The sequence below is a fragment of the Hippocampus bargibanti genome, linkage group LG10, assembly GCF_051943395.1.
Source record: "Hippocampus bargibanti isolate YZ-2025 linkage group LG10, ASM5194339v1, whole genome shotgun sequence".
Classification (NCBI taxonomy): domain Eukaryota; kingdom Metazoa; phylum Chordata; class Actinopteri; order Syngnathiformes; family Syngnathidae; genus Hippocampus; species Hippocampus bargibanti.
This window is the reverse complement of record NC_142743.1, coordinates 15892028-15912799: the sequence shown is the minus strand read 5'-3', so window position 1 is coordinate 15912799 and position 20772 is coordinate 15892028. Positions and strand designations below refer to the sequence as shown.

The 20772-nt window shown below is 41.2% G+C and overlaps 2 protein-coding genes across 3 annotated transcripts in view; both read right to left on the bottom strand.

Moving 5' to 3' along the window:
* gnav1 (guanine nucleotide binding protein (G protein) alpha v1) overlaps positions 1–11663 on the bottom strand; it is a 32066-nt gene extending 20403 nt beyond the window's left edge. For both annotated transcript variants that reach the window (XM_089007249.1, XM_089007250.1), the window contains exons 1-4: positions 10253–11663; positions 9470–9561; positions 2637–2729; positions 1999–2159 (exon numbers count right to left, since the gene is read on the bottom strand). In XM_089007249.1, the coding sequence (XP_088863375.1) occupies positions 1999–2159; positions 2637–2729; positions 9470–9561; positions 10253–10382 (476 nt within the window). In that variant the 5' untranslated portion in view covers positions 10383–11663. The remainder of the gene's footprint in view (positions 1–1998; positions 2160–2636; positions 2730–9469; positions 9562–10252) is intronic.
* A 139-nt stretch (positions 11664–11802) lies between these two features.
* pcyt2 (phosphate cytidylyltransferase 2, ethanolamine) lies at positions 11803–20750 on the bottom strand. Its single transcript, XM_089007247.1, has 12 exons — positions 20460–20750; positions 17915–18003; positions 17295–17456; positions 17052–17203; positions 16783–16824; positions 16489–16627; positions 15311–15393; positions 15114–15191; positions 14781–14846; positions 14517–14582; positions 13998–14086; positions 11803–13108 (listed from the first exon to the last, which is right to left on the bottom strand). Exons 1-12 carry the CDS (start codon positions 20585–20587, stop codon positions 13009–13011), a joined length of 1194 nt encoding a protein of 397 aa, XP_088863373.1. The 5' UTR covers positions 20588–20750; the 3' UTR covers positions 11803–13008.
* Positions 20751–20772: the final 22 nt, after the last annotated feature.

Sequence of the window (20772 nt, the reverse complement as noted above, 5' to 3'; positions counted from 1 at the left end):
GCTGTAAATCAGTGATTTTCAACCACTGTACCGCGGCACACTAGTGTGCCGTGAGAGATCGTCAGGTGTTCCGTGAGAAACTATCCAATGCCCCTTTTTCAAATCTAAAACTTTACAAACATTCATTAATCATTTTCTGCCAATATCATGTCATTGTCACGTGTCCGTGCTGAAAAGACTGCGAGGGTAATTTAATATTCGTCTGTGTGGCAACACGTCACTGATTGCCTCTTTCCCGCGAGATAGTTCGTGGTGTGCCGCAAAAAAATTACAATGTAAAAAACGTGCCCTGGTTCAAAAAAGGTTGAAAAACACTGCTGAATGTGTTGTCTTGTACCCGTCTGGAAAAACACCACCATTTTCTGATTTAAAGGAGGACACTGATTTGCTGTGGCGACCCCTTGAAGGGAAAAGCCAAAAGGAAAAGAAGAAGTTGGGAGAAGGGTTGGTGGTATCCAGTATCCATTAACTGCAAAATATGAAGGATTACTGGACATTTTTTCGTGTGTTTTTTTTTTTACCAGTCTCATTTTAAACATGTCACTGTATCTGCAAGTATCTGTACTTATGCCACCTGTGGTGGCTCTTCGTGGGTGACCAGAGTGACCTGTCGGTGTAGATAAATGCAGAGTTGCAGCCTCTCGCTGGGTGGAGAATGAGACCAGACGGCCTCCCCCAGCTCTGACGTACTTGTGCGTTACACATGCTATCAGCTCTCCGGTTGCCCTTCATTCTGACTTTTCATCATGCGACAATTTTCCGCCAAGGAAAATTACAATTCAAATCATAACGCATTATTTACAACTGAATTATGTTTAAGCAGAGGAAAGTGTCAAATTGCTTCGGGTGCAAAAATTCACCTTCCCACACTGATGAATACCTTCATTTGTTTAACCATTACCACTTTACGCCATTGACACGTGGTGGAGCAGTGAGGTACCAGATTCAACTGATGATGAGGTGCTCTAGCATAAATAATAGTGTGGAACTCAGTTAGTCATGACTGCCATCCATTGGCCTAGAATGGACCAATGTGGACTCATTGTATATAGTGATACCTCAGTTTACGAACGCTTTAGCTCACAAACTTTTCGCCTTAGGAGCATTAAATTCGCGAGCATATAATCTTAGCAGACGAACTAGTTTTCGGCGGATGAACAAAACCAAACACAGTCATGGTGGCTGGCGGACTAGTTTTTATCACCCCTTTCTTTGAGTGTGGACATGGTTATTGAGAGGAGTACTTTTGCTATTATGGAACCAAAAAAGACCCCACGACAGGCTGGTGTTAAGCCGAACAGAGGATACAAAAGAAAATTATGGTCGAGCAGAAGGAGATCATCGAAAAACATGAACAAAGTGTGCGTTTGTGTCACTTAGCGTCCCAGTACGCTAAATCGACTATTGCCAAGTTGTGTTAAGGGTGTTTCTGTGTTGTCTAAGCAACGGTCTCAGGCAATAGAAGAGGTTGAAAAACTTCTGTAATAATAATAATAATAATAATAATAATAATAATAATAATAAATGTCATTTATAAGCACCTTTCAAAAGCACAGTTTATTTCTTTAATTACAATACAATTACTCATTTATTATATGTAAAATAAGGTTTATTTTGTGTAGTTTTAAGGCTTATTGAGTAGAATTTTTTATGGGGACCTAGGAACGGATTATTTTCATTTTTAATTGTTTTTTATGGGACATAAATGCTCGGCAGACAAACATTTCGCCTTACACACACTTTCTGGGAACCAAAGTTTGTGAGCTGAGGTATCACTGTATTTCAGTCAAAGACTCACATTCTTGGGATTGTTTGTCTTTGGAATATGGCAGCGTCCTCTGGGTGTCATTCTAGTTTTTGTTTATCATTACGCTCTAAGATTTACACCCAGTGGCAGCAAGCTCATGGCTGAGTCGCAGGTGTAAACTCCAACTAATTAGACCCCTGCCTCTTTTCAACAGTGTGCGTGCGTGTTTGCATGCTCGGAAGGACACTTACTACAGCGCTGAGTCATTAAGCTCATACTCATATCCCCGAGCCACTGCAGCTCTCACCCCTTGATCAGCCCATAAGCAGGCCAGGGCGTGGCTCAGGAAGGGAAAAAAGATCTGATCTTCATCAAAAGAGCGACCACACGACAGCACAGAGTGGGCGTGCACCTGGAAGAAAAGACATCACTTTGGATGAATGACCACTTTCTGTGGTTCCTCTCGAGACGTGCTTATCACTATAAATGTGATAGATCGCACACACATACACACACACACACACACACACACACACACACACACACACACACACACACACACACACACACACACACACACTCACACTGCTGGTAATTATTAGAGGAAATATTTTCACCATGTTATCCTAACAGATAGTGATTAGTGTATGGAAAATGTGTGAGTGATATTGTGTTAACATAGGAGTTTAAAATCAAATTAAACCTCACAATAAAACAAACCCCTTAGGAATCTTTAGTTGTCACTCATGCATGGAATTGAATGCTGGGAGGAAAAGGCATTGAGTGGTGAGCTACTGCTCCTTAGTGGTGTTCTGCTGCTGGTACAAGAAATCATAGGGGGAATCATGGCGTAGGCTCGCCGAGGGGTGACAGCAAATACTGTACAAACCTTGTTCCTGCTGTTAGCCAGATTGATGCGCAGGATGCCCATGCCATGCAGAACAAACTTCATGGAAGTCAGGAGGTTATCCAGCACTGCAGGCTGCCGTATCAAAAAAACACATGAATATGGGTATTGCAAAAAATATTTACCATCATGTCATCGTGCAGTAATCATCTATGTTGCTGCAGTAACATAGATGATTCATATTAACTCCTTCACTGCCATTCACAAATTTATTGGTGGCCCGGTAGTCGAGTGGTAAGCACAGCGACTTCACAGTGCAGAGGTTGTGAGTTCAAGACCCGACCCGGCTTCCCTGTGTGGAGTTTGCAGGTCCCCCTTTTGCTCGCGTGGGTTTTCTCGGGGTCCTCCGGTTTCTTCCCACATTCCAAAAACATGCATGGCAGGCAGATTGAACACTCCACTGTGTGCCCTGCGATTGGCTGGCAACCAATTCAGGGTCTCCCCCGGCTAGTGCCCTTAGATGGCTGGGATAGGCTCCAGCACCCCCCGCGACCGAAATGAGGATTAAGCAGTACGGAAAATGGATGGATGGATAAAAATATGATGTAGATCGCCATTCCCAAATTTGTTCGAGTTTTGGTTTTTCATGCTGCGGTGCCGATAAAGCGCTGGCCACACCTCTGGTAACGGTTTTCCCTTCCACAAGGGGGCAGCATTTCCCCTTTTTCCATGTTAGCGCTTTATTCCAGCTTCAGCTGTTGTTAAAGCGCTATATAAATCAATATGTATGTATTGTATTGTATTTTGGACCGCCACCCTCATTTCAAGCGCATATGACTCCAGACACATATAATTTAGGAATTAACTCTTTTTAACTGATGAAAGAAGATAGTCTAGAGTTTCTTACGCTGCATTGAATGTTTATGTAGTCCTAAAACTGAATATTCAGTGGGTCCTAGAATTCGAGTGACAATGACAAAAACCCTGGCACTGGAGTGGACACATCTTTGCACATCTGGCAGTGAATGAATTAAAATGATCCCAAAATTATTAGAATCAGATGACCGATTAAAACTAAATATTTCAGTCCAAAGTTTTCCTTTTTAGAGTGAAGAATGAGATTCACAGTCGAAGATAAATCAAATGATAATGACAAGATTGTCCTCAAAATGTGAAGTGGCGATCTGGGATTAGAAAAAAATCTTACAAATGCTAAAAAAATAATAGATGTCATTCACTGAGCAACAGAGAGGCTTTGAAAAAGAATTAAACACATGTAGGTTGTGTTTGTGCATGCATGCGCGCGCGTGTATATCAAACGGAACCCCACCTGAGTCTCCCTCCAGCTCACGATAAGCTTTGCATTCCATGACGATTCAATCACAGTCTTTCATGAGTGTCCACGTGGGAAAACTGTTGTAGCCTCAATAAAAGAAGCACCTGAAGCCCCACTACTTCAGATTTGAACATTCCTTTACCAGAACTTGTCTGAAAATGTGGTGGTGATCTTGGGTGCAAATCATGTGGAAATTCCAATGTGGGGGGTATAATCCCCAAAGTTAAAACGTAGGAAACACCCTCATGTGTAACATTACATGAGATGTGTTCAAAACGCAGGTTGTTTTTTTGACAGTTCTTGTGTTTATTATGTAGTGCCGCCATCTAAGAGTATAATTCATAATATGTAGCTGATCACACTTTGGCTAACTGAAAAACATGAACCAAAACTTCAAGTCGTCAAATATATGATATCACATTTTAAACGTATGACTAAGTCCTCTTATGCAGTAAATATGATTGCATCTCGTTGCGACACAAATATTCAAACACAATTACTTATTTAAACTTATTTATATACAGAACATGCTACAAGGAATGGGTAAGTCTTGAGAAGGACATTATTTTTTAGCTGTCTTGTAGTGGCTTTAATTAAGGTGTTTATGACAAACAAATTCAGGGATGGAAGAACCAAAATCTCCTTCACAAAAATAAAACAAGACTTGTTTTTGGTATTTCTCTGGTGATAGATTCGGACCTGATTTTCAGCAGTCATATCAAATGATGAATGAAAACAGCCTTTTATCAGCTGAAAAACATGTCTAGAATTTAGGGTTTTGCGTGCGCCAAGAAAACCAGAACAAACTTATCCATGCTTTAATCCCCAGAAGACATTTTTTTGGAATGATCTTCTGACTGGACTCCCTCAAAATGAACATCAGACAGCTGCAGCGCATTCAGAACGCTGCTGCCTGGGTTAGCAGAACAACAAAAAGTTTAGAACAGAGCAGTATTACTCCAGTTGTAAATGTTTTAGACTACCTCCCAATTTGCTGTAGAAGACATTTTAAAATTCTTCCTACTTCTACCAGTAACTGAACGGTACATAGTCTCAATACATAAAAGAAATGCTGATTGAATTTAACCCAGTTGGACTCCCAGACCTGTCAAGTTGAATGATTAGCGGAGCCCAGAGTTCAAAGTGAACACGTTGAACCCACATTTAGCTGTTATGCTGCACGCAAATAATAATAATAATAATAATAATAATAATAATAATAATAATAATAATAATAAATAAATTTTATTTTCAAGTGCCTTTCAAAGCTCTCAAGGACACTTTACAGTCACAGACAAGCATAGAAAGAAAAACAGATACAATAATAAATATAATACAATTATAAATAGAAACAAGAGATAGACTAAGCTGCATGCTAACAGAGGTGAAGTCAGCCCAGAGTGTAAAAAAATTACATACAGGACCATAATGAACCTTTTTGCCCTTCCCATTCCTGTGCTTTCACTGTTATTGTTGTACTACTTTTTATTTCTTTGCTTGTTTCACAATGTTTCGAATTCTTTTGTTTCTGAGTTCTTTTACTTACACAGTGTCTGCTCAATAAATGAAACTGACTTGCCTAAATTTGAAGATTCACATCTTAAGGACAGCAACAATATGAGCAAAAACACATTTCAAAGATAATAATCTGTCGGAAACGTGTTGGCAGAGAGAGCGGATTCCTGTTTTGTTCTCGCATTTTTCTTCTTATTGGCCCCTTTCACTTTTCTTTTCCTTAATCTACACTTCATGTTTACTTCTTCTGTGTTTAAAAAAAATGCCAACATCATAAATCCGTCTGCATTGGGTCATTCGGCATGGTTAATATGTTTTTTAATTAGTTACAATAATAATACATTAAAAGGAAATGCTTGTGACACTCAACCACAATCATGAAACTGAATACTTCACAGCACAAAGCCTTAGAAGCATTTTACGGTATCGTAATCAAAATACACTATATCTTTTTGCTATCCAATCTTTGTAGAAAAGCAGAGAGTAAAAAGTCAGCTGGACTAAAAAAAATGTGCATGCGTGTGCGTGCGTGCATGTGTAAGACAGTGCAGGGAGCACAGCAGCAGCGTCAGCAGCCTTATAACAACTCTCGGTAATGTCCGAGTCCATCCCGGCACACTGAACTTTTTGTTCTTGTCCGGCCTAGTGTTTGGCTCAGCGACTTTAAACTACAAAATAAACAGTTGCCTTGGGTCATAACACGAGGGACATATATACAAGGGATGCAGCTGACTATTTAATAGCTGCAGATCACCGCATCAACGGTTATAATTTATCCAGACCATGTGCGTGTGTATGTTTGTTTCGAAGCTTGATTTGTTTCCCATATCCAAAAAATCCAACAGCAATCCCATTAGCAGCCACAGGGCACGAGAGTTCAAAGCAAGTGTGCAACATCACATTTGCACACGAGTCACCTTCCTTGTTTACACAACGTTCTATGGGCTGAGGTCTTTGTCCATCGGCCTGTGGGTAGTAAAAACAACACACCATAGCCTCTGGCTATGAACAAAGGAAGGATTAGACGAGGAGCAATCCCCTCGCTCCCTTATTCCCGGCATTAGCCAGGGTAGTGCCCTATTGTGACACAGAGTTGATGGAAAGAATGCTCAGTGAGATTGAAGACAAGGAGAAGAAAGAGCTAGTATGGACTTTGAAGCACCCGCCCACTTTGAAGTATGCCAAGCAGAGCGCCTCTCCAGCGAGCAACACCGGAGGGAGAAAAAAAAACACAGAGGCCTAGTACACAAACGTGACAGCATGAGTGTGTGAGCACAAGAAAGGGTGTGGGTAGAGGTGGTCAGAAATCCCACAGCGGGTGTCCATTTTTCAAAATGGAAACGGTTACACATGCAGGCCAAACCTAACTGAGAGCATAGACAACAAGTGGCTTTATACAGCATTAGTGCAAGCTTGTACCTGTCGACTATTTTGCGATCCAAACGGTACACACCCATTGCAATAGACACCGTGCACGTGGTTAATCTCATAAGAAACAATACAAGTACTGTTGCGCACCCTTACAAACATATTACGGCTTAGTTTGAGTGACACGCTTAACAACTAAATTCATCCGTCATCCTCATGGGTCTCATGGACAAACTGGAGCCTATTTCGACTGACAACAGGGCGAGAGGTTGGGTACACCGACTGGTCGCCACACACTCAAAGACCACGCTCTTGCTGTGATTGCTCTCCACCCTGACCCAGTAGTACAAGTCAAAAGTAACAATGACAAACATTATAGCTGAACAAACCAAAACACACTTGGATTGGATTAGCCTTTATTAGTCTCACAGTGGAAAACTGTACATTTCACAGCAGAAAAGTTATGAAAGGAAAGAAGAAAAACAAAATACAGGAGCTGCTGGAAAGGCAGCCACTACCAGGCGCCACTTTTCATTAGTGGATCAGGGACATCATGCTTGAATGTGCATGTGTGCAACAAGAAGCTAAATGTTGAAAGCAAACACAAAGCTGTAGCAGAGATTGTCACATCCAACGTCCGACGTAAATCCGCTTCAATTCCAAGCAGGGACATCTCCACATATGCATCAGCACTCTGCGCTGACGTTCCTGTCTTCTCATTGCGGGCTCCTCAAGTCATGCATCCATCCAGCCGTAGACTGTCCATCAGCACCAACCATTCCGCTCAACAAAGTGGGGCTGTGAATTTGCTGCCCATTACAGGCGCAAAAGAAAAGCACAATGGCCCCAGAGCTGTCCAGCGATGACAGTCAAATGGCACCAACATTCCTCCCAATCAAAAACAGTGCTGGCATAGTTGAGCTGCCGAAAAGGCGCAACCGCTCAGCACAGTCTCCTCCTTGATGAATGTCGTTGCCAAAAATGTTGAAAAACAATCCGTGGCAACAACAAAGTGACAAAAGAAACCACAAAAACAACTAAAAACAACGAAAGATAGGACGGCTCATGAGAGCACTTGCTGACAGCTGCCTACTCAGGCGCCATCTTGGACTTCTCTTCATATGTGATCTGAATTTTGGACTACATCAACTACCAAAAATATTTCAGTAAAACTCGAAATGTATAGTTGTAGAAGACCCACATGCATTCCAACTGGTATCTTGTGATTGCTTCGCATATTTCAGAATATACCGTGAAATTCTCAATTTTCTCCTGTCTTTTACAAATATCTGGCTTGTTGTTATTTTTTTTAAACCAAATCAATGTGTCAAGCACAACTTTGATATCAACTGAGAGAAGAAAGCAAGAGTTGAGTAGTATTGAGGAATGCAGTGAACATTCCAAATGGTAAAAGAAGAAATTGGGGCTCTCGAACAAGATGTCAAATAAGAGCGCATACAAGCCAGAGATAATTCACACAAACTGGCTGAGCTTTATTTCACAGATGTTGCATGGTCCTCTCCACTTTTAATCAACTCTTAATTAGGAGTGTCGAATTCATTTTTGATACAGGGTACATCGTTGTTACGTTTTGCCTCGAAGGGCCTTTGTTACTGGCAATTAGGGCCGAACGGAAATTGGGGGGGGGGTGGAGGGTGGTGGTCTGTAAGCGTTTTGTATATACAGTAAAGACTCGTTATATCGATATACAAGGGAGTCTGAAAAAATATCGATATAACCGGGACTATCGATATATCCGACCCTGTTTGCATGTAATTTTCTCTGTGCGTGCATAGAAATAGTATCGATATAACCGGGACTATCGATATATCCGATATCGATATAACGAGACTTTACTGTATATATCACATACAGTTGTAGAAGACCCACATGCATTCCAACTGGTATCTTGTGATTGCTTCGCATATTTCAGAATATACCGTGAAATATACAGTAAAGTCTCGATATAACGAGACTTTACTGTGTAAAGTCTTTATATGTATATATGGATGATATATCGATGAGACAACCTTTATTGGTCTCACATTGGAGAAATTCTCAATTGTTCCATGAGCATCTTTACTTTGATGATGAACCCAAATGCAATCAAGAGTTCAAGGTGGTCAGTTCAATCGCTGTTATCTGCCTAAATTGAAGCCTTTCCAGAGTGGGAGGCTAGACATAGAAACACAGCCAGGAAATGACCGACCGCTGAGGCAAAGGAGGGATAAACTACTGCAGAAGGGGCCAAGGAGAGGCATGTGGTTTAAGATAGGAGTTGATGGAAAATCGAATGCAATGCCTTCTGTTGCAGAAGGGTTTCCGTTCTTCTCCACCAATAAGAGTGCAAGCAAAATGGAGGAATAACCAAAGTTTCCAGGTTGACGCATACTATACAAAACAGCGAGGAAAGCTATTTTGTTCCAACTTGACTATTGTCAGATGCCCTAGGGCAGGGGTACCATAGGTTCACTCAATTCACACTCTCCATTTTCATGGTAGGTTATGGTAGTTGACAGAATATCAAATCAGCTTTCCACCCCCAATAAAAAGCAGAAACACATCCCCAATAGAGAAGTCGTAGAACGTTACCCTTTGTGTGTATGTGTGCGTTTAGGTGTGCGTGTGTGTGTGGGGGGGGGGGGGTGTTACTGACCTTGAAGCTGCAGAGTTCTTGCTTGGTAAATCCATTACTGTGGATGATTTTCATTTGTTTGACCAAAGTGCTTTTCCCACTCTCTGCTGCACCTAGAGGACATCACAACATGGAGTAATGTGCAACATGAATTCATGTTCTTATAGACAACATATTGTCTTTGTTAGACAACAGAAAAAGAACGAAAAACAAAGACAAACTTATGAAGTTGAGCTAAAGTCAGACATTATGGCATACATGATTTCAGTGCAATTTTAGAAATATATTTGTCCTTTTTATTGACATTTTTGTTTGGTTTAGAGCAGGGTCGGATCTGGCTTGTTTTGTTCACTGGACGAGACATTTTTTGTCATGTTCATCCGTTCTGTCCGTCCGTCTCTCTCTTTTCTCTCCCTGTATGTCTCTCGTTCTCTCACACACACGCGCACGCTCGCGCGGACACGCGCCCCCTCATAAACTGTGCCGTGGGCGACCTGGGGCCCATTTGGCCCACAGCAAGAACCGACCCTGGCGGTGAGCCGTGAGACTTTTCCAATTGTATGTGCCTTGGCTCAATAAAGTTTGCGAAACAACCATTAAATCAGCCTTTCCCCCATTGGCCTCGGAATTGCAGTTGATTAACTAAACAAGTGGTTGCAAAGTGACGATCTTTTTAGGAAAATAATTAAGTTGATAAAAGCAGCTTATTAAACTCAACGACTCATCATATGTGTTTATAAGCACATTAGAAACACAAGAGATATTAAAGTAGTGTACCCAGAGAGCAAAGTATGTGTATCTAACCTAGAAGGAGTATTTTAACCACATTCATCTCCCGCTTGGCACCCTCGTACAAGTCTTTGTCGATCTGGGCGCTGAGTATCCTCGCCTTCTTTTCCTCCTCTGTAACGTCGGTGCCGAGACACAGTCCCATCCCGAGCGCACATGTCCTCCCGGAGCTGGACTCAGACGAAGTCCTAACGGAGTTCAAACCGAGCAAGTGTGTTCAAAGTCAGCTGTATGCTCATAACTCCTCTGTGTCGGCGAGCAGAAAAGCGCAGTTAACATGTGCAAAATATCCCTCCAAAAAGTCCTCTTTGTTGGCCAAACTTATCAGACGCATCGCTCCCGCTTATGATCTATTATTTCACTACTAATCCAAATTGTTGCGCTTGTTCACTCCAAACAATCCACAACGCGTCCTCCCACTCCTAAAAGGAACGCTATGGAGTTCGTGGGAAGTGACGTCACCACGCAGCCAATCAGATTTGTCACCTGTGTGTGTAGTACTGGATACAAGGGTCAGCCACACGTGCACGCGCTACTCTGCGTGCACCCGCAATTGCATCAGGGGTGTAAATGCTGCTGCGATCAAGGGCCACAGTGGACATGGAAAACGGGCAGACAGGCCAAATTATTCGCTCAATGGGAGGGTTCATTGAAGTAATGAGCCAGTGGACCTTATTTTGAATGCCCCTGGGCTACATCATGAGGTAGACTTGCTCTAAATTCCAGTGGTGCCTCGCAAGATTTGTTTAAAAAAGAGTGAGAAAGAAGAGAAGAGAAATAATTCACACAAGGGCTGCTCTTTCACAGGCCCTTAGAATTCTCATAACTGTTCTTTCCCTTTTGCCACATCCCCACTGGCCAGTTCTTCATGAAAGTGTCAAAGTTTGAAGGTTGCAACAACTTGGTGAGATAAACATCAGTCAAGTCAGTCGTCTCTGCTTCGCCAGACCTGAGAAAAAAAAAACGACTTGGCAAAAACAAGAACACATGAATCTCCTTTTCATAGCACATTCCAGAAATATCTATCTGTATCTTTTTGCTTGTTTTGTTTACTTTGTTGTTCCTAACTGAATTTGACATACCACGTATTGGTGACCACCGATTCAGCTGTTTTTGGCATCAATAAATATTTATGCCTTGAATGCAATGCGGTGTTAACCGACAAAGAAAAAGGCTTTACAACGTGAAGCTTCTGGTGTCCCTCAGCTGGGTCCTCCCATTCTTTTGACATCAGCTTTTCCACAGCTCTTTGTTCTCATAATGAGGCTGACGCTTGGCACTTTTCTGCAGCGGCCGGTGCTGGACCGCACCCATCACATTTGGCAAGTTTAGGGCAGCCGTGACCTCATTTCACGGACTCAGTGGGGCGTGATGCACATTGATTCACAAAGATCTCTGTCATCAGCGAGGTTGCTGTAAGGAAACGGAAATTGATGGCGACTCAAAGGGCCCATGACTGACAGGAGCCCAACAAAATTGTTGTTTTTTTAATCCTTGGCAGCCCCCTTGGTCATCAGAGAGCACACTGGAACTTAATTCACTCAAGGTAATTTATGAGATGACTCTTTGGTACAGAGCAGTTTTATTACATTATATATTCATGATTGGAAAGATTTGAATAGTCCTATGACATACTTATCTCCATCTCGTAGGTGCACTTATATTCTCTGACAAAGAATGTTCATTCACATTGTTCTGTCATTGGATCATGCAAAATCTTTAAGTTGCAAACTACATGGAGAAATATTTGTTTTTAACTCATTCACTGCCAGACAATGTGCAAATGTGTCCACTGAAATTGCAGGACCCGCAGAATATTGAGTTTTAGGACTACATAAACATTCAATGCAGTGTAAGAAACCTCAGACTGTCTTCCTTTCTCAGAAAAAAAGTTTATTTCGAGCTGTTGTAGAGTTATCTACAATGGAAGTGGGGGCAGCTGTACAAAAGGCTGCCCTCTGGTGTAAGGGAAAAACATTGCCAGAGGTCTGACTGGAGCTTGATTCGCATCCCGCCCCCGGAAGAAAAAACAAACTCAAACAAATTCAGCAATGGCACTCCACGTCATGCTTTTCAATTCCCGGATAAATTTGGGAATGGCAGTGAATGAGTTAATCTCCAATAATGAAGTAAGACATTTTCTAATGCACATTGCTCAGTGCATTGATGATAAACCAGGAAGACATGGAGCCAACATTTGAATTAGCTTAGCATACTTCCCTGACATTCGCTTCAACTTTAAGAATGAAGCGCAAATTCCCTAAAAAGCCAAACAATAATTATTTAATTCTGCATATAGACCGCACATACCTCATCAGGTAACCAAGTAGTAGTTCAAAGATCCAGTTCATAAGACTATTTAAAATGTTAAATCCTTAGTATTCTTATGTTAAAAACAAACCTGAAAGACAATATTTAAAATATATGTAAAAATGGATTTAAAATTCCAATAGAATTGAGAAGTCATTTTTCCAGTAAGTAAGAGCTTGAACGTACTACATACTTGTTTACCCATCCTGTGGCATGTGCTGTGCGCTGACAGGAACAAATGACCACGCGATCAAAAGTTAAGATATTGCGCTAAATATAAAGGTCAAACGTAGTTTGGAGCACAGCACAGAAAGAAGCATACCAAGAAGCAAAGAGAGACCAACCAGGATTTTGCACCCAAACAAGTGTCTGTGAGAGAGAGTGTGGATCTTCCAGCCTGGTTGCAGCTCACTCACGCAGCAGAGCCAGTACATCGTCCATCCAAGCATCGTCCCAGTTCTCTAGTGCGCCGTTTCACTCTGCTCCTCTTTCTTCTTCAAGGCCTCAATCACCGCCATTTCCTTGGCCTCCTTCTTCTGGTTTCTGGCCTCAAACTGAAGCCTGCACCGGAGGAAAGATGACCATTAAAGGACAACCGACATCACTTTTTTGTTTCCTAACTGACATCAGAAAAACGTTTATAGCATCTAAAATACCCAAAACACACAGTATGATATTTTTAGTCAAATGCAAAACACCAATAAAAATGACTTAAAGTGTCCAAAATCTGCAAAAAAATGAGCTGCGAATTGGGCATTTTCAGAAAGTCCCGCCCCCAGTTTGTGACGTCACACCAAGACGTCTTGCATTGCTAGTGAATCAAAACAATGGCTTCAGATTCGGAGAATATGCTTTCTTGTTGCACATCCAGTTATGAATATGATTCAAATAGTTCTGAGGAGGAAAGCATACATGTTTGCAATCGATTAAAGAATTTATTTGTGCCATTTTGAGGCAACATTGGGGTGAAATCTCTCACCCAAAAAAAGAGGCACAAAATGGTGACCTCCTGTGACCACCTCCGTTTCCACAGGCTGATAAATTCCTCATATAGCGCTTGGACGCCCTCTTCTGGCGGCTTTTGCGTGCAACACGAGGTCCCCAGACCAAACAAGTACAGCAAAATACATTCACGTGATGGAAGGACCGCTACAGTGCGTCTTTTTTACGGTCAGGGGCCGTCCTTTAGTGACGTCACGTATGGACTCGTCACCAACTCAAAAACAAGACTTCCTGAATATTCAGTGTGAGTCTTAAAACGTAAAATATAGCTCTATGCCGTGGAATCTTCGTAAAATACGCTCAAGAAGTCATTTGAAGCCATTTTACAAATTATGTACACAACTTGTCCGGAGACGTCGATTGTCCTTTAAGCATAAGAGGACCTCGGCACCAGACTCAAATACACGCGGACGGAAAAGACACAGAAGCAAGCGATGTAAGGTGTGACCTGTTTTCAATGATCCTCTGTACAATATCATCGGTGGTGAGACTGTTTGCACTATCAATGGTCCGAAAGATTCCTCTCCTCTTGGGCTCCTGGGGTGAAAAGAGACACAATAGTACAATTGTCTACCACCATGAAGAACCGACAGTCTTGAAACGAGCCATGCAATTTGGACTGATGGATTGGAATTGGCAAAGTGCAAATACAACAAGGATTGTTGATTTTTACGCCTGGAATAACACTACTTCTAAAATATTGTGCAACAATGGTGAAACAATTATTCAATGGTAAAAAGCCCACCCCCCCAAAAAAAAGGAGTTTGATGATTCCCCAAAAAATGCGTTTTTGCTTTGCACTTGTTTCATTTCTGATTCAGTCATTTGAACTCCTGCATTAAGTCAAGAACTTTAACATTTGTGGGTCGATTTGAAGGAATAAGGCTTTGTCTTACTCCATCAAATACAACCATATTTCCTTTTCATGATAACTAAGAACAAAATCTCCAAATAAATCTGTACTTACTGCATAGGGGTCCGACCCATCCTTGTCCTCAAATACTTTGGTCATGCCATGACAAACGAGGTCCACCTGTAAATATTCAGATTAAATTATTTGAAATTCCTGCCTCTGACATCCCAAAGAAAGGGAAAAAAAGGTTTCATTTCAACACTGACTAAACTCACATACTGTACATCGATGGCTAAGTTGTCACATGATCAAATGAATCATAAAACCGGGTCAATTTCTATGATTAACATTAGAAAACTTTAAAAACACACTTCCTACCTTAAAATGATCCAGCAGGTCTCTCGTCACCGCATAGGGTGCACCAATCACCACTTCGGAAACATACTGTGCAGACGGGGAGACAACGATCACACAACTGGAGTCTCATCATCAAACGCTGAGTGCTTTTAAAGGGAATTGGATTGGATTTGCCTTTATTAGTCTCAATGAATGAATGAATACATAAAGTAGAAGATGCTAACTGAATACAGATGCTGCAGAAGGATGGCTGACCTAAAGCCAACTTGGACATGTGATACTTAAGACCACTGACCAAGTAACTGGGCACTATTGATGAGTGTAACACACATGTGCGTGTGTCCGTGCTCTTACCCGACAGGCCAGAACACTCAGAGTCCTCTCGTGGACGTTCATGATGGGGTAGTTCTTTCCTTTGTACCGATTCACTTCCTGAGGAGAATAAAGAGCTCAATGAATGGCATACATGTGCTAACCCCCCCTCCTTATAAAACTGAATATTTTTCACTGTTATGTGTTAAGTTTGCACAGGCATGCGTCATGGAACATACCTGGTCAAAATGCAGACCTACAATGACATAGGGTCTCTCTGCCAGCTTGTGGACCTTTGCTAAGAAGTCGACATGGCCAATATCTGCCAGCAGTCACAAGTAAAGGCAACAACTGATAGGAAAAAATGTTGCAAGTGTACCACTTACACCACAGGTGTCAAAGTCAAGGCCCGCGGGCCAAATCCGGCGCGCCACATCATTTTTTTCGGCCCGCGAAAGCAAATCAAACTTGTTAAATGACATGATGATTGCTAAAATCTGAGCCAAAATTTCATATTTTTGGATGTCAACCACAATAAAAGTCATTGTTCTTGACTTCAGATTTGAAAACGAGTTATTCATTAATTTGCTGTGTAATGTAATATTTGAAGGGATTTAAACATTCTAATAATGGGTTCCCCAAATTCATAACGGCCCTCGAGAGGAAACCATAATTACAATGTGGCCCGCGGCAAAAAATGACTTTGACACCCCTGACTTACACTAAAGATCAAGCAGAGGGCAAGAGACAACATTGAGATAAAATTGGCGTTTTTTTTTTTTTTTTTTTTTGGGGGGGGGGGGGGGGGGGGGGGGGGGGGTTCTTTATATTTCTGAAGGGAGGACCGGGTGGTTAGCATGTCGACCTCACAGTGCAGAGATGCTGGGTTTGATTTCGGCTCCAGCCTCCCTGTGTGGACTTTGCATGTTCTTTCCGGGCTTGTAAACAATCCCCATTTACATGGAATAAAAATGTGTCCATACTGCAGTCAATTGCACCTTTGCCACTTTCTTATTCAAAAGAATATTTCTAATGTTGTACTTGGCCTTTGTTTGAGTTGACAATTTGATTTATACAAGTAGAATACAATCCAGTACAGTTCCCCGGTTATATGTACAGTGTTTCCCAACTGCTGTAACAAAGCAGCCTCCCAATGGGTCCCTGCGAGTTTCTGTGGATATCATTTCAACTAAAAAGCGTAAAAAAAAAAAAATCCTAAAACTTATTCCGTCCACAAGTCGGGAAGGTTTGTTATTTGTTTCCCCGCGGCGTGACAGGGGCAACATCGAACGGTGTAAGATTCTTTTCTATGTTTACGCAGGAGTAGTATGTAAAAAGCATTCCCTCTGAGACACATTTGAAACTTTTATAAACAACACACAGCCACAATCAATTTTTTTATCAATATCAAGGATACGGAAGAGGTCAAATGCCCCGGCGACATATATGATGGTGTCTCCAGGTTGAGGCTCCTTCCCCGAGGCAAACTGGATGATCTTCTGGGATGTCTGTAAGAACTGTGACACTCCAGTCCATGGACTGTGACCTTTAGGACCCTTGATCACAAGACCACAACTTGTCATTATAACAGCCTCTCTCTCTCTATGAGACACATTTGAAATCTATCTATCTATCTATCTATCTATCTATCTATCTATCTATCTATCATAGCTTATACATACATGTATATAGAAATCAAAGACTTACGCACCTTCCCAAAATTGTCTGTATGCTGCTGATAATCAGGATTATCCTGTAGAAAACAATTAGAAAAAAGTATGATCAAATGAAAGAAATGATTAGAATGCAAACATACTGTATAGCAGGTGTCGGTAACCTCTAGCTCGCGAGCCATATATGGCTCTTTTGATGATTGCATCTTGCTCGCCGATAAAATTAAATACATATTGTCACTTTTTCGCTGTTCATTTGCCCCCTTCTCACTAGTTTGTCAAGTGTATGGTCAAAGCATAAACTCACCATGTTGCTATGATGTGACTTGGTCATGAGAAGCATGCGACCCACAAGGTCTGTGGTGGAGACTCCTTGAGTGCGTTTACATTCCCGATAACGTCCTGCTCTTTTCACCTCATCATATGTGTCCTTTCCATCCACAGTCAGTGTGATGTCATCTATTAACAAAATAAAATAAAATAAACAAATAAGAACAAGCCAAACTCCTAACTGGTAACAAGTGGAGCATGTTTCACAACAGGTTTATACCTCCGTGCACACAAAAATCACAGTTGAACTTGTCTAGAGTCTCTAAGGTGGTGACGTAGGGAGCCCCTTCCACAATCTCGTCCACCCACTTGATGGCCCTCACCATCTTATAGCGCTCTTCCTGAGTGAAGACTGGTGGTCCCTTGTGCTTGGAGATTTCGGCTTTTGACGACACAAGACAATGAATAATGGTTATTGATTATGACTGCCAGAAAACAAGAAACTAATTCACACCAATTCAATTGGGATGGATTGTCAAGGCTGTACCAAAGAGTGGAGCAAGACATTCAGTACAATATTTCAATCTTTTTAAAACATTGCTAGGATATTTTAACAGATTTCAAAAAATAAAATCACCCAACATAAGGTTCATTGGCACAATCGAATTCAGTCCAGATGTTTTATTTCAATTTAATTCTGTGGTTGCGGTGGTGTATAGCCACTCACTATTTTACTGAGAGCTGCTTTAAATATTACGCTGACTTTCAAATAACAAAGCCACTCACCAGAAAGTTGCTGAAAATTAAAGTCAGCACTTTGTAACTGCAAATGGTTGAACAAATGTGATGAATAACGACTGAAACAAGAGTGCATAAGCAATGTGTCAGCTCGGTCCGTACCATCCGTATGTACTCCAACGATGAGGTGATCTCCCATGCCTTTAGCTTGCCGCAGTTGATTGGAGTGACCATAGTGGACCATGTCATAACTACAAAGTCAGCACAGTAACACAATGGTGTGGAAAATTTGTCAACATAGTCAGAAAATACGTGTGTGCTGACTTTTTATAACATGGGATTTTAATCTTGAGGGAAAGACAGAATCATTGATCACTGAGCAATTAACTGATTAAAAATTCTGATGATTGTTGGGAATTGATGGATGATTAAGATGTTTTAGTCGGCATGTTCTTTTTTAATGGGAGCAATAGCATCCTGGAAATTTGAAACTTTCCAGATTGCTTGTGTTCAGAACTCAGCACTTTTTTTCTTCATTCTATTTTAACATTACAGAACAGGTCAGAGTAGATTTGCTTGACAAAATTATTACACAAACGCCATAACTTGTCGCACACGTGAATGACAAAGGTTACTGGGAGAAGGGTTATGACTAGAGACATGACATGTTTATATGGTATTTGATATTTTGAGATCTTCTCTGCTGGCCTAACATAATCAGACATCATTATCATAATTATAATAAAAGTCAATTTCATTAAAAAAGTATTTTTTCTAAATATATATATATAATTATTCTACATACAGTTTTCTTGATGTTATATTATATCCATTTGGATATGCTCCTTTCAGTGTTGTAGTTTTAGGTCAGAGTTTTTAATCCAATCAGAATTCAGCTAGTTTGTGTCACCAGGCTGTATGAAATCTGACCGACGCCTTCAGAATCAACAGTGAGGGCGTCTGTGAGCTGTACATGAACGGGCACAGGTAGTTGATATATAGTTGCGATAGCCAATCAGATCACGAGTTGGCACAGTAAGGCCAGCTAGAGGGCCTCGCGTTGAACATGACGTACGCGTCCTGTGATTGGATACTCACTTTACCTCAGCCCTCAGCGGAGGCAGCGCTATGCAAATCAACCAAGCTACAACAGATCAGACCCGGAAAAACCAAGTATATCTACTCGCTTTTTTAACCCACAACGGCTGAAGGAGAGGACAACTCGCTGTCGCATGTAGGCCTATTCTCAAGAACAAATGAAAAAGATTTGTTTACTTTTATTTTCAACAAATAGTTCGTTTTGTGAACGTCTTGTTGTTTTTCGTATGTTAAACTGACATTTTGTAATTTAGCGTAAAATCTTGTTAAAGATTGCATATTCTTGGTGGACTTAATAAAACTTTGTGGACAAATGATTTTAAATTTCCTTTAATTTTTAAGTGTTTGCAGTATCACGTATAGTGACAAGTTCTAATTGCTGATGCAGATTTATTGATGTGTAATTACTCCGGAAAATAGCCTGTGTTGTAGACGATTAAGGTGATGCCACGCCCAGTACTGCGTGCCTGTGCTTTTGTAAATGATATCTCCAGCCGTTGTGTCATAAATTATGGGATTACGAGGGATATTTGTTCAAGTCGGACTAAGCAGGACTTCACTGAAGGCCTAGGTGTGAAATGCACGGACCACCACTGAATATATATTCTTTTCATGGTGTTGTGAAAAGGGGAAAAGCCAAAAGGAAAATAAGATAAATGAAAATACAGTACGTTTGATAGCGTTTTTTTTAATGACACTTTAGTGCAGTGAGTACAAACTTTCTATATCAATCAACTAAGAGAGACCGTCTTTTGGAGATTGTTCATCTTCCACCAGAGGAGGCAAAATGGGGGGAGGGGGAGATCAGTCCTGAAAAAGGGGCGTCTCATGAACTTCATCTTCAAATGTGCCAATTCTTTTTGAGATGTCAAATATTGAAAGACGTTTCATCAACCACAACATTTGATCATAATTGAGACGTCTGATATTCCCAATTTGGATACTATTATAACCAGATATTGACTGGAGAAATGTTGAAGGTCAGTTTTCAAATATTGTTGGTTAAAATTGGCTTTTCAGAGTATGATTACAAGAAACCCTGAAACCACCCAACACACAATTATTTTTCACGACAAAAGTATTGACAATGCAGTATTTGGGTTTTTTCCCATTTACTGGGTTTTTACTCGAATGTTGACAGAACATTTTGAGATGGTCCGGTGTGGGCATTGGATGGAATGACACGGAATTACCTATTTATTGTGCTTGTTTTTCGGTGTTGTTCAAGCATAAAGTGTGTTTCTAGAGACAAAATCGTTCCTCATCTTTACCTGTACGTGCCTTAAAACCAACGCGAAGAGCTGACGTTGCATAACATGACATTTATCTAATGCGATCGGGATCGGGAAACAGATATGGTACGTTTTTTAAAGATCTCAGTTGAACAAACGTTATCGTCGAGATTACGTGGAGATCTTATTTGTGGTTGTACGTACACGTACAGTAAAATAGAATTATTCAAATTGCTGACATTGCCAAGCGCCTAGCATTAGCGTGCTGAATAGGTGGGGTAAGCATTGCATGCCGTAACTAGTCATCTGGGACGTGACACACCCGCAAATCGCGTTCATTGAGTAAAACACAGTACTGAGGTCAAATGCAATCTTACCAGCCGTCACACCAAAGCCGGACAAGCCGCTTCCTTTTCTCCGGGCTGCACACTGAACCTGCCGGCTGTGTACTACGGCTGCGTTCCATAAGTTGCTCCTCCGTGTCGTGATGGCCGTTTTTAATCATTTTGACGAAATGTTCCACACACCACTCGACTGTAGTACAAATAAGAAGCGCTAACTCGGTCACTCAATAGTGAATTTGTTTTCACGGAGATTATGCCAAGTACAGTAGTTTGTGGCTGGTTGTAATAAAGCAGTGACGTCGCCAAACGAGCCAACGCCTCCAACAACGCCTGATCGATCACGTGA

Bases quoted from the DNA above. Each gene is read 5' to 3' on its own strand.
- pcyt2 (XM_089007247.1), bottom strand. From the start codon at position 20,587: ATGATTAAAAACGGCCATCACGACACGGAGGAGCAACTTATGGAACGC. The intron at 14,583-14,780 runs GTAGGAAGTGTG...GAATATTTACAG, and splicing joins ACCTGCTGGATCATTTTAAG to GTGGACCTCGTTTGTCATGG. The intron at 14,087-14,516 runs GTAAGTACAGAT...TTTTCACCCCAG, and splicing joins ATGGGTCGGACCCCTATGCA to GAGCCCAAGAGGAGAGGAAT.